The sequence below is a fragment of the Erithacus rubecula genome (genome assembly GCF_903797595.1).
Source record: "Erithacus rubecula genome assembly, chromosome: 8".
Classification (NCBI taxonomy): domain Eukaryota; kingdom Metazoa; phylum Chordata; class Aves; order Passeriformes; family Muscicapidae; genus Erithacus; species Erithacus rubecula.
The window spans coordinates 15,380,221-15,394,553 of NC_136659.1; the positions used below are offsets into that span (position 1 = coordinate 15,380,221).

General features: G+C 37.5%; 1 protein-coding gene and 1 long non-coding RNA gene across 7 annotated transcripts in view; one reads left to right on the forward strand and one right to left on the reverse strand.

Annotated features, from left to right (window-relative positions):
• PDE11A (phosphodiesterase 11A) overlaps window positions 1-14,333 on the forward strand; it is a 103,765-nt gene that overhangs the window by 25,557 nt on the left and 63,875 nt on the right. The window contains exons 1-2 of one of the 6 annotated variants that reach the window (XM_079310319.1): window positions 685-900; window positions 10,747-10,882. The exons of 2 other annotated variants lie outside the window; for them this stretch is intronic. In XM_079310319.1, the coding sequence (XP_079166445.1) occupies window positions 830-900; window positions 10,747-10,882 (207 nt within the window). In that variant the 5' untranslated portion in view covers window positions 685-829. Of the gene's footprint in view, window positions 1-684; window positions 901-10,746; window positions 10,883-14,333 lie in introns of those variants that run through there. 3 more of the 6 variants (XM_079310320.1, XM_079310321.1, XM_079310323.1) reach the window with 3 other exon arrangements.
• The window catches only part of LOC306804145, a 100,987-nt gene that overhangs the window by 15,584 nt on the left and 71,070 nt on the right, over window positions 1-14,333 (reverse strand). The window lies entirely within an intron of this gene.

Below are 14,333 nucleotides of genomic sequence, written 5' to 3' on the forward strand. Positions count from 1 at the left end.
ATAACATTGTTTCAAAGCAGTATCTACTTCTTTAGTCTAGTTCATTTAATGACACCAACTTGAAGTCACAACTGTGCTAAATGGACCTGAAGAGAATATGTAAGTGGGCCTAAATCAGCGTGTAAAATTCAGTACTTCTATCCAAGTATAGATATTAAATCTGTACCCATTTAATTGTCTCATGATCAGAAATATCTCCTCAATGAAACAAGTCCAATCTCAGCTCATGTATTTGAAGTTTCCTCATATATTTATACAAATTTTTGGTGAAGTAGCTATTCATGACCTGACTTTTGCCTTCAGAAATCCAAAGTGTATAAAATGACTGGTTGCTACATTTGACATTTATTTTGCACTTACAGGAACATGGAAAGTACCAGATTTTGTTAATTTATAAATTCAAATGAAATTTAGGTGGGGTTTTTTTTGTGAAGAATGTAAATGGGTGCTGAACATAACAGCAGGAAATTTATTTTTATATTCAAAATGAAGCTTTATGGGCATTTGTGTATTTACTGCAGTCAGTCTGGTAGCTCTGTTGGTAATGAGCCTGTTTAGTTATGTTAGGAAGTGTAACAATTGTCATCACATAAATCACATCTGCAGGATGACTCTGGAAGTCTTGGTTTTCAGCATGCTTGGCCACATAGTGGACACTGGCACATTTTAACACAGAAGTTTATGGTTTCTGTTTCCTTTTGACTTTATGGCACTTCATTTCCCAGCTGCTAGCATCTGAACATAGTAAAACTTTACAGAGGCATCTCCTCCCAAGGAGACCTAAGAGCAGTGTAGATGCTACTCACAGTCCCAAAAAAGGGAAATATTGATGTGCTTTCTTAGCTGCAGGACAAGGAGAAGCTCTGGCACCTCTGAAGTTGAAGTCTGCAACCTACACTGGTAACTAACAGCAAAAAAAGCAATGCCTGTCCAGTGCCTTGGCTGCCCCTCATTACAGAGAAACTGTGTGAGAAAGGAAAAAGCTGCTTGGGGAACAGGGAGAAATTCACTGTTGTTACAGACAGATTTATTTATCAAACACTTAAACGTTCATAGTACGTGGAAGCAGGAGAAAAATCTGGTTTTCAATTAAGACTTTTTGGAAATAAAAAACATTTCATTCTTTATACTTTTGTGGTGATTTGATGGTGCTTTGAAATCTTCTACTGATATTCTTTTAGAAGCAATGGCTTGCATTAACCCTCCAGGTCACTGGCAGAGCTGAGAAAGAAACCACAACACTCTTGACTGTTTACTTCTACATGTCCTGGCTACTGGAACTAATCTTCTCTTCCATTTAAAAGAGAGAAAATAATTGTATGCTGATTATATTCTGAGTGAGATGGTGACATTGGAGACAGCATAACTGCAGCTATCATGAGGAACAGTGAATTGCTGAATTTGGTTAAAGGAAATTAAGAACTCTCTGTACTGTTGAGTAGACAGCAGAGTGTAGACAAGTAAAGCTCCTCTACCCAGGTGTTTAACAAAAGTCCCTTAGAGCAGTGAGGGATTGTGACCTGCCAGGTCTGTCTGGGGAGAGGGTATAAGGGCTCTCCAGGCTTTTAGTGAGGATTTGTTGGCAGCTCCTGTAGCAGGCCAGCAGGAATGTGCCCTGTAGTGCTTGTGGGGCCCTGTGTGCTGCTCTGCACAAGTGGCACTGTCAGCTGCCAGTGACATCGTGTGACACTGCTGCTGCTGCAGAGATTGCCTGCCAGCCACATCCATGAAAGCAGATAAAATCAGAAATGCTCCTGTGCTCTGGAGCCGCTTTCCCCATCAGTATGGATTTGCTTTTAGGATTTTCATGAATCTGCACAGGGGTGAAAATGGATAAATGGGGAAGGAAGGAGAAGCAATGCCAGAAAAGGCTAGTTGTTAGACCAGCAGCTGTGTGACACAGAAGACTGAAAAAGTGTGTGTAGGGTTTTTTTTTTGTTTGTTTGTTGGTTTTTTGTTTTTTTCATTTTTTTTCCCCCAGTGGTTTGGGGGTTTTTTCCTGGGTTTTATTCTTGCTTCTTTTTTTCCCCTCCAGCATATGGAATCAGATTTACAGTTACAAATTAAAAATCATCTGTTTTCAGAATAGATAAAGTCTTTGCAGCAAGCTCTTTATATATAAAATGCCTTAGGCAATTTGTATAAAGATATAGAGCTCTTTGAGTCTTTGGATTTGATAGTACTGCACCATCTATTGGTCTTTTTTCAGTGAAATCAATTTACGCTTTGAGTTCAGTTCCTAAAAATACCCTAAAATTCACTGTGACACGGGTACTGGTAAAAAATTTTGTCATGAAAAAGTAGCAAGAACAAATCCCATTTACAAGATTGTGTAGTATTTCAGGACAATTGACAAGCAGGCCTGCAGAATTGAACAATTCTTGGGCTGTTCTAGTTCCATGAATAAAGAAAATGCTTTCCTTATGGAAGTAGTGATTTTCTAACTATTAAACTCTTAACTATTATAATACCAAATGAATTACAGACATTTTTTAATTTTGAGAACTATTAGATAAATTAGTTGCTTCATAAGCAGAGATGAAGTTGAATAATAATGCATATCAAAAGACATTCTAAACTAAGAAAGCTAGTTTCTTAAGCAGATAAGAAATACTGGGCATTAGGAAAATATTAAAACTCTTGGAAAAGGAAAAAAGCAGAAGGAGAGAAAATGTCGACAAATGTGCAGTGAACTGAATTTGAATTTTTTTTGTTGCACTTCTACTCAGCTGTAAGAAGCAAGGGTGTATGACTCAGGGCACTTCCCTGGTCAGACAGCCTTGCCTTGGTGAGTATTCATTGCTTGATTAATGTCAACTTGTGCAGTCCAAAATTATGGAGACAAAAAAAGAGCAAACCTACTCAAACCCTAATCAAATCAAAGAACACTGTTCTATTCTTGCACTTTTTACTAAAATATCTATGAGGGGTGCACAGCGTGTATGATGAAAGGAAATAGTTTTCCTAATATTTCTGTAGCTTAAAGACAAGATATCCTTACTCAGTTTGTGAAATATTTTAACCTCTGGAACTACAGAATCAAGTTAAATTAACTCTGATACTACTCTTACACAACTTAAATGCTAATTAACTATGATACTACTTAAGTGGAAGCAAAGCCTTATTTTGCTGAGTGATCTGTAAAAGTTTAAAATAATTTAGCCCTTATTGAACTGCTAATAACAGGCAGAAGCAAACCCTTGAAATCAGAAAGTTTGCACCAAGTAATACAGCAACATACTGATTTCTGAACACAACTCAGCTACCTGAAATCAAATGCTCTCCAGTGTGCAGTTCAACAGCCATATTAATATTAATACTTCAGGGTTTTTCTTCTGAGGCACACAGTGAGAAGTGTAAGTAAGTATATGTGTGGAAGAACCTTGTGTTGCTGGAAGAAAAATGCATGTCTGTAAGTAACAGACTTGCTTATATGTGTGATTTTCTGTATAAATGCTTACTTTATTGGGTTTGTTTTTGGGTTTTGGGTTTGGGGTTTTTTTTCATTTAAACAGAGCTTTGTTTAGATACACAATCACTTCAAGATTAAAAGCATGGCATGATTTTTAGAATTACTGGGCAGGATGCTGTGTGCTTACTAGGCATGAGATTAATATCTTTGAAAATTTACTCTGCAGCAGATGACTGTTTTATCTCTCTGAGGATGCAACCCATTGTATGTTTCATAATGCTCTTCTCACTGAGAGATCATTTAGACAGTTGTTCTGAATTATTCTTCTGTGCTCTTCACCAAGTTGCCCCAAAGAAAGAAAGGAAGACAAATGGCCTCATGCAAAGCTGTAGGAAAAACAGTTCATGGCCACTTGCACATGAAGGAGAAAGAGGTATGTAATTGGTACCAAATGCTGATGCTTCTGCAATCATAACTAGCAAAAACCTGAGCACTGGGGAAGAGTGTCTTAAGGCAGACTGTAATGTGAAAATTTAAATACTTTCCTGGACCAGTGAGTGAAGCACTGCAGACAAGACTATAATCATAAGCTTGAGGCAACCATATTTTTGCTTGAATAAAATAGCTTTTTTTTTTTTCCTAAAGTCTGCAACATGCAAGTCTTCAAGTACAAGACACTGCTGTAGGAAATAATTCCAGTAGCTGCTGTGAGAGAAGATAGGATGGGGTTTTTCTCTGTGTGTGGGACCCTGAAATCCTGCCATGTGAAAAGTAGTATGTTGCCACATCAAATCAATAGAAGTCTGCAAGATAAAAATGCAATGTGGGTTTTATCAGGGAGAAGCTGCATCCAGTTTTCATGGCTCCTCAAAGGCGGGCGAACTCAGTGTCCCCAAATTGTCTGTGCTCACAGACAAGCGCTTTGGGTAAATAATGACTGGTACAGTTACACCGCCAGAATTCAGCACTGCAGTTCCAGGTTATAAATAACTTTGTCTAGAAATCAGATAGCAGCATGTGCAGGTGTGAGTCATTAGTGCAGGAGACACAATGATGTGTGGAAAAAGCATGGCTCACATCCAAACCAGCCCACGCACTTTCATCAGCCCCTTGAAGTCTGCAGCACAGAAAATAAATTTTTCACATCAGGATGCTGAAGCCCACCCAGACTTAAAACTCAAAGGTGCAGTAATATGGAATCCAGTGCTTCTCCCAGTACCTTGTTGATCAGTTGTGCTCAAAAGGCAGTTTTTAAGTCACTCATTTACTGAGTTGATTGTCACAATTTCAATTAACATACACAGATGCTTTCTGTAAATCATTGTTTTACAATACATACTTGTAAGTTCTATGGAATTAAGAAAATACCCAAATTATTATTTGATTTTCTTTTTAAGATTTTGTGCGTTGAAACTGGAAACAGTTAACGATATTTACCTCCTTGGTTGCAGGGCTAATGGAAGGTGTAATGAAGAAATCAACAAATGCCAAAATAGTATTTAGAATAAGGTGCTGGTTTTGAGGAGAATTCAGTGGAAAGAAAAAACAAGCTTTTACTTCAAGAACATACCTGATTTAGTTTTAACAAGTCTGGCAAAATTTATCCTTTCAAGGATAAAAACTTAAGCTGAAAAGAGGGTACCTTGAGTCCTGATGCCAGGTGAGGGTTCTCAGCAAAACTCAATTTTCACACAGGATTCAAGTTATTTTTATAACTAAAGTTTAAAGACAGAAAAAAGTGAATCCTTTTTCATCTGAAAGCACATTTCTGTCCTAGAACTGCTATGTTTTCAATACAGCAGATTGAATCGTTGTTTATCTTCATAAGTTGCACATTTTACTATTTGTTGGACAATCTTTTTTGCCATATGTCTTCTTTTTCCTATTTTTGCAGTGAAGTAAAGAGAGAAAATTGAAGCACAAGTTTGGATCACTTTCTCTAAAATATTGAGGTTAGGTCTTACCAAAAGCCACCATATTTTTTTTTTTTGCATACTGTCAATGAATTTACAGTTAGAATTCAAAGTTCTGTGCAGAGATTAGAATCTCCTTTCATTTTTCTATTTGCAATTCTTGTGCATGAGCTAAACAGTAAAATGTGGTATTTGGATATCCTGGTAGACATAGAATATAATTACAGAAAAAGCAGGGAATGTCAGACCATTCAGGCTGTATTTAGAATTACCTGGTTCCACAGAAATTCTGTTAATATTTAGGCTCAGTTTCTTCTGACTGACATCTGCCAGGAAAGGGTAAAAAAAAATAAAAATTAATGTTAGCATGTCTTCAGTGAAATTAGTACAGAATCCAGAGCTGATTTAAAATGGCCTGAGGAATCAACCACCTCTCCACATTTTTAAAGACAACTAAATTCTGTAAATTACAGCCATGTAAATCTAAATAAAGATCTCAGAGGTACAACTGCAGGCTCATAGTAACGTAAATCAGAGCACCCTTTGGCTCAGCTACTTTTCTGCTGTTTATTGAAATTGTGTTCATAATGGAGAGGTAATATATAATTGCTCAACATACTTTTCTATAAATAGTTTTATTAAGAAAGCAGTTCAGGAATTTTTCTGTACTTTGTGATGATCTTTCAAAATCTCATTTCATTTTAAACAAATAAAAATTAGCCTTCTTCTTTCTTGTGGTTTTAGAAGTTATTCTATTATCTTGGAATCAGGTTCCTTTTAATTTGTCACCAATTCAGTAGTTGCCAACCTCAAACCACTAAGAATAGCTAAGTTTCCTTCCAGCAGATTCTCTATGACTTTACATAGTAACTGTTCTAGAGATGTTATTACTATACAGTGCTTTCTTTCTTCCTTCCTCAGATATGAACTCAACATGAGGGTCTGAACTGAAGGCAAAGGTTTTGTAGGGTTTATTCCCCTAATTCCTCATGTGAAACATTATCCCAATGTAATGGGTACCAATTACAATAGGTTAGAAGTACTTTTAATCAGGTCTGAAAATGCTATAATCTATACCAATTCAGATTACCTAATTTGTGTAATCAGATTCAAATAACAAAATGTGTCAAGTGTGTCCAGTTGTATCATCAATTCTGCTAGGATAAGATTCTGTGCTTTTGCAGAAACATTGCATTCCTAAGAAAAAATTTATGAGTAAAAATGGTAAATTCAAAATATGCTGCATTCCTTACCATTATTTTTCATCTTAAAAAGTGGAAAAAAGAGTAAGAGTGACTCTGTAGAAATATATGAACAGTATGCAAGTGTCACCAGCATGAAGTGCTATGACAATACACTTCACAGTACAATATTAGTCACTAAATAAACATAAATTCACAATAGGCAAATGTAGAAGACCATTGGCAAATTTCCCAATGTTGAGGAGAAGCTCAACAAAATATTGTAAGAATATATGTAAAAAGTATGATGTGACTATGTTGTATTGTGGTGGTGCTTCTATGTATTATGGAAGAAAGGGTCAAGGTACAGATGCATTTTGGTTGGAAGAGAGACATAAAATGATGTGATGAAAGGAAAGGTCACGTGCTATTTGTTGTCCTTTGTGGAATATTTCCACTCACTTGAAGATTTTTTTTCTGTTTGAGGGTAAAGTTTTTGTTGCCTAAGAAACACTAGAGATGCTTTGTTTGTCAAGCAGTAATGTAAGGGAATACAGTTGGTGTCTTGACTCCCTGGCTTGCTTTTAAGCTGTCACCAAATTATGCATCTCACATAAGAAAAATTGCTTCACATTTTTTTTTTTTTCTAGTGGAACAGAACCAATGTTTTCCATCCCCCTGGAACTGATGCTGCAAACAGTGAGAAGTTGGGTGAGCTAAACTTATTCACATCAGGCCCAACATAACCTGGTTGGTTAATGTGCTGGATTCAGGCTTTTGTGTTCCAGTTGGAGCTTCAGTTGGAAGGATTTTGCTGACATTGGCTACTTCAGTCAGGCAAAAATGCCCACCTTGCTGAAAGAGGAGCTCAGCATGGCAAAGGATCAGGCATCTGCAGTAAGTTCTGCCAGAAACATTCTCTCTTAAACAAAGTCCAATATGGAAAAAAGGCTACTGTTCAAGTAATTTCTTCTTCAAAAATCACAAAACACATCTTGAAGTATGTGGGAGAAGAACCCAAATAAAAACTTTATTAATATCACTGGGATGTTAATGCAGGCTGTTATATATAAATTAGCTAAATTTTTTCTTTGTTAAACTGCACACAGCATTCATAAAACAGCAGGAATATGTTATGGATAAGTCAAGAAATAGTAGCAGTTTTCAGTTTGGTCTTATGGTCAGCAGGAAGTAAGTAAATAAATACATTTGCCATCATGAACAGGCATTGGGAGTTGGTAACTGAGTTGTAAGTAGAACTGTGGCTTGAAGATGACATTTTCACTGTATGGACACATATTGAATTTATCTCTTGGTTTCAATGCCATTCAATTAGCATGGTCAATTGTTATATATATTGTTTGCCAGGCGACAGGTGAGTGCAACTTGAAATGGTAAGATCAAAGCCTGCAATTGTGTTGTAGGGAAGATAGCTTTGAGGTGATACTTATTAATTCTCCTATGCCAATTTAAAGGTCTGATCTGCAATTCCTATTTTTAGCACTGGTAGTATCAATCTTCACAGCTCTCACTTTGCCAATACGAAGATCTTCCCATCTCATGCAGTGACATTTATAAAGCTGGTTCCACTGATTCAAGCATAGTAGAAGCCAGGAGTCTTTCCAAAATTTTGACAAAATCTTTCTTTGTGACCTTTTTCCTCCCTTCAGAAATCAGTTAATTTTTCTTTGGCTCAGTTTTGCTGTCTCTAGATAAAAATTACTACCTGATGTCGCTGCTGTAAAACTTTGTTCATGGTCTGCCAAAGTGCTTTGAGGCACTGAGGTTTAGCACTGCAGAACTGCCTGCCTTACATAACAGCTGCAGGCTCCTGTGCTTGGGGGCTGGCCTCTAGTGACATCTCTTCAAACAGGGCAGAGCAGAGCAGCCAGGCAGTAACAGCCCCTCTGAGTATCTCTGGAAAGCATTACATGGGAGAAATGTCCTCTGTGAATTATTTCTGCTTGATTTTTTTTTTTTTTTTTTTTTTGAGGTAATGATATAATTTAGATGTTTCAAATATAACTGACTTCGACGGAGAGAAACTTTATTTGTGGGTAGGAGCTGTGGTTTTGAGGATTCATGGCCTTTTGTGATGCTTCTTTTCCTGTTATTTCAGATGAACTAATTAAAGCTCCTTAGCATTTCTCCATAAGGCTTTGCTACAAAGCCCTGCCAATGCCCAATGGGTGGAAACTCTAGAGTTGAAAAAGAAACATCATTTATAACTCTTGGGTTGATTTAATGGCTTCTACCTGCAGGTGGTCCCACAGACATAGCCCATCCCTCCACCATCCAGACCTGATAGTCCTCAGCATCCCTTGCAGTGAGGAGTCTCCATGGCTGTCAGTATATTTATGACAGAGAAACGTGTTGGTTCACTGCTTTAATCATACTGCTGTAATTTTGCAGCCCTCCTTCGGCCTGCAAGCTGAGTTTTCTTTGCTTTATAGCTCAGTGTGCATTTGCTGAAGCCCTGAGGCTAAGTGCTGATGCCAGGCATTGGTCTTAGAGGTGCTTGCACTGGTATGGTGATGCTCCTTATCTGCTACCTCTGCTCTTTTTCAGTTCATACATTTCTGATTTTAATAGAAATACTGGTATGTCTTGTGAAACTTTTTTCTTGCTTTTGTCCTCATATTCCCTCCTGGAAATCCTGGCTTAATATCACATGTTAAATAACTGAGTAGCAGTTTGACGTGTTTGCTGGGACGGGGCTTATTAGTGGCCATCACTGATTCAGGTTTGTGTAAAACATAGAGACATTTCCAGTGAAAATAGATGGATTTTGCATGTAGGAGATCAGAGATTGGATCCTAGAATAGCAGCCATTTTACATGTATTTATTTTTGGCTTTCTAGTCTTTAGCAGAAATGTTTTCATATTTCAGATTCATTTGGAGCAACACCATTTAAAATGAGGTGCTGTAAGGAAATTTACAGTACAGTTTTTCTCCTTTTCATTTTATACTGACTGCTAAATTTAATGCAATGTTGAAATGTTTATGTCTTACCAAATATTGTTAAAAATTGGTTTAGTAGCAACTTCATATGTTTTTGGTTTTTTGACAGTATAATTCAGCATAGCTTGTTTAGATTTTTTTGAGGTTCATACCCATGTAGTGAGGTGAATAATGGATAATATCTAGCTGTAAAGTGACTGAGTCAAGAAATGTCCAAATACCTGCCAGAAAAAATAAGATTAGTAGATGTGTTCTGACTGTATAAACATTTTTACAGGTATACTACAGTAAATCAAGTTCAGTGTGTTCACTTGTTTTCCAGTTCAAAGACCTTGGGTGCATAGCAGAAAAGAGAGAAGATGAGGTTGTGTTGAACAACTAGAGGGCAGTGATGGGGCCTGCAGAAAAGTCAGAGTTGAGCACATTTGGCTGCACTGCCTCCCTTTCCTGCCCCTTGGTCCTGCATGCAACAGCCTCTCAGTGCCACAGCTTGTGAGGACAGTGACCTACATAGGAGTCAGGTTTTAAACTGTAATAAGTCTGCTTCTACCAGAGACATGTTTTGTAATCTGTCTGGTGACGCAGTTATCTACTTTGAATGTGTGCCAATAATTCTGTGAGGCAGGCAAGTACAGAGTCAGTGCTGAAGGATTTCTCCTGTGGTCCTTTTCAGGCTGTTTACAGACAGCAAAAGCTTCCAGAGTTAGATAGTGAGCTTTATAGGGCAGACATGCTGCTGGATGTTTGCAAGCATTACTGCATTTTTATGGTGCTGCATTAATAACCACATGCAAATATAAACTTAAGAAAAGAAAAAAGAAGGCAGTAGAAGATTGTCCCAGGAGCCTCTGCAGGTTCAGTGATACAAGCAGGAGCTATGTGCCCTATTTGGTGCCTACAATCGTGTTTTTACCAACTAATTGTCCTTTCCATGCTTGGGGTGGAAAAATAATTTTGGTAAATATTTCTTAGAATTGCGAACTTAGGTGACAATTAGATTTTATCAGAGGTGTGGCTTGCCAGACCCTGCAGAGCTGGCAGGAGGTAATGGATTTTGGATGAGCACTTGTGTTTAACCATTTTGCAATTAGATTTGCTTTATTGTTTTCAGAATTCAGTAGAATATTTAATTCTCTGAACCCATTTTGAACACATTAGGAAATGTTTTAAAGGGCAGCTGGCTTCCCTGATTTGGTTTCAAGTGTGTCCACAAAACATTTATCACTTTAAACTACAGCAAAAACATTTCCTTTGAAAGGACTTCTTTTCTCTTTCTAGGAAGGCTGTACTAGCTCCTTTCCCCACAGGCTCACCAAGCAAGCTGTGTAAAGAGAAGTGGCTCCTGTGGCCGCTAAAGAAAACAACTGAACCAGACAGGCATTTGCTGAGAGCTCAGCCAGGAGTTTGTGCCAGAGTGAGTACACGAGCATTACTGAGAAGCTCCTTTCTTCTGTCAGACATCAGAATTGTTTTCTTTTCTGAGCACAGGCAGGGGTGCTTGGAGCATGCCAGAAGCCGTGGGTGAGGCTATCTGGGATGGTTCTGGCAGCGTGTGCTCTCCAAGGCTCGGTGAGGGAGAGGCTGTGTGCAGCAGCAGGGTAAATGTCACTGCCTTTGCTGAAGCTGGAGTCAGGGCTGCTCTCCAGCTCACATTGTACCTCTGCAGTGTGCTGCCATTGCAGCACTGGCTGCTTTTCTCCATTAGCTAATAACTTTCTGCATTGCTGGCCTACACACGTGCAACTTTGCTGCTTTTATACCTTCCTCTCGTAAGAGAAAATTTCAGAACTTACTTCCTGTGAGGCACGCAATTCTCAAGAATAGCCTTCTTTTGCAGCTGGAACCAGCAGGGGTTTTTCTTATACAGAGAAGAGTTAGCAGATTCCATGAGGACCCTCATGCCCAGGCTGTGCAGTGAAGGGAAAGGTGGTATCTCTTGACACACGTTGTCAAAAAGGGCTTGGCCAGAGGTCTCCTTCCTGCTTCTGATGATAAAAAGATTTGTATCATGTGTGAAGTTATTGTGAAATCCAAACCCACATGATGAGAAGAAATCCTCATTTTAAGATGTTCAGGGGAACGCTAAGAAGCATTTTATTAACTTAGGAATTCTATGTCTCATCATCTATGAAAAGCTAGATGAAAGGAAACTGAGTGTCACATCTCAAGACAATGTGCTGCTGTAGTGCAGGTGCCCAGATGCTGATGTGCCCAGACAACTGTGCAACCAGGTGTGGAATTTCTGGCCCGTGAAATTGTGATTATGAAGAGGAAGCATATGGAAGACTGCCCTTTAAAATTCTGAGGGCGCACTGATGTGTTTCTGAACTGATGCTATAAAATGAAAGTATCCACCTAACAAGCACAGTTTGCAGCTTGCATGTCCTAGTAATCAATACTGCAGAAACTGGAAATGCTTATACTCCCAAATATCAAGCTCCTGCTTCAGTTATTGTGGATTTGAAGGTCTGACTTTGGGGATATAAGTCTGGAGGTGTGTGGAGGTACTAAAGCAATACAAATATATCCTGTGTGAAGCCAAAAGTAACTATGGTCAGGGCAGACATTTGATCTTACTGGAGTAGTTTTGAAGTAAAGGTATGTCATCTTCAAGACCTAGGTGAAAATGTAAGTAGTTGTATAACTGAATATAAAACTTCTTATAATTATACTGTTTATTTCCTTGTTTTAATACTCCTAACATACAATAATAAAATAATGTAATTTTAAAAAGAAAAAAAATGAGATATTGAAGGTGCCTATTACCACTACTTCTTTTCACAGGCTTTCTGCCCTGATAAAATATTGAATGGTTTGTGAGTACAGGTTTTTAGCTTTTGTATGCTGCTGTGAATTTGTGAGGTGATTGTGGTTGCTACCCAAGGATACTTATTGAAGGGTTAATTAAGAGAAACTGGGCCAGGTCACCTGGACCCTGAATGTTCAAGTAATTTACAATTACAGACTTGTTAACCTGAAGTTACTGTATCTGAATGCTTTATAGTTGTCATGAAAAAACAAATCCAACAAAAACTAGTCTCTTTCAACATCTCAGCACATTCATTAGGTTGTTACTCAGCCTAAACATCATTTTTATAAAATGTACTATTGCATACTCACTGATGTGTTTGTCAATATGTCACACAGAACTGTGATGAATCATTGCAACTAATTCTATTAGACAAAATAATTTAATGAGGCACATCTGTTAAAGTTGTTTTTTAATTTTTTTAAATTCTGACTATTTTTTTTTTTAGAAAGTCACTTCATTAAATCTGCAGAATCTTTTCCTTTATTTAATTCAAAATAGATGTGAAGGAAAATTCTCTTCCAGACACATTTCTTTTTGCTTCAAAACTATTTTTTAAATAGCCTTCAGTTTAACAAAGGGAAATTACTTTATGTACTTCAGAAGGGTATATAAGGTGATTTTCCAGGAGTTTCACACACATACTTTGTGCATTGGTGTAATGGAAGCATGTGCTATACTCAACCTTTGGGCCAGTTTTCACCTTGGAGCCCCAGGAAATTAGTAATTATTTATCTGTCACTTAAAAGGAGGGGGAAAGGACGTGTCTATCTCATGGTGTTATGTACCATTTCCTCAACTTTTTACATTCCCTGTGCAGGGAAAATCCCTGATGTGAATCTGGCATAAAAATACCAGCTCCTTACAGTCTGTGGCTCAGATAGATAAGAGTTGAATATTATGTTATTCCATATTTGTATGGAGTGTCCACAGTCATAGCATAAACATGTTAGAGGTGCTAGTAAAATTGCCTTAATACTGCAGATTTAAATCTGTAATCTGAAATAATAATGCAAAAACTGCTTTCTATCCAATCGAGCAATTTTGGTTAAAAAATCTTACTTAAAATTCAGCTACCATTAGAAACATCTTCATTCTTTCTGTACTTGGTTTAAGGAAAGTGGTAAGTGGTTTAAGGAAAGGTCACCTTGACTATTCATAGAATACAAAAGAGGAAAAACAGTAGGCTTTTGTTTTGTCAGTCTCGGGTAGACAGGAATAATTGAACACACAGTGATTCCTCTCTACCTGACAGGTTTTTTCTTGCTTTTTTTTTCTTCATAATTGTTGACATTTATTTATTTCATTCTTCTATTGGTTTTCTAAACAACTTGGTGTCTTTCTTAATTTTACTGCACCTTACACAGTAAGATTGAATGGTGAAAAGAGGGATGAGTGTCAGTGGCTTTCCAGGCTCTTCATATTTCATAAAACAGTGTTTTATGGAAGACAGTTTCTGCATAGAGCCAGTGCCTTGGAGTTTGGGTTCCAGTTGGGTTCCAGAGACCAGTGGTTTTCAATAGTGCAAGGTTTTACTTTCTTCTCACTAATAAGATATTTTTGCTAGCTGGTTTTGTGATGCCTGAAGGTTCATAAGCTTCTCATGTGTTTTCCATTGTCACAGGGCCACATTAATTTTGGGAATAGAGATTCCAGTGTGGAGACAATGAATACTAGTATTTACTTATTAAGTAAAAATGTATCCAGTCTCATTATGGCATTCAAAATTTCACTAAAGGCCAGATTTTTTTTTAAGTTAACTTTTTCTGCTCTGATCACTTACTTGGCTGTGGTTTTTAGTACTGGTACAAGAAAATATAGATAAGGTTTTTTTGTTTCACTTGGAAGTAAAACCTAAACTGAAATATGCAAAATTCTCTCAGAGCAACTCTGGCCATGAAAAAAAAAAATCCCTCTTATCATTTTTTTACACTCGGACTTTATTTTTCACTTTGTGTACTCTATCCTGTAGATCTGGCATGATAGCTGGCTAGTTTAATTATTGCCTCTTCAAAAAGATGTGTTTGCAGAGCCTAAAGTGTCAATTTCCTTTGGA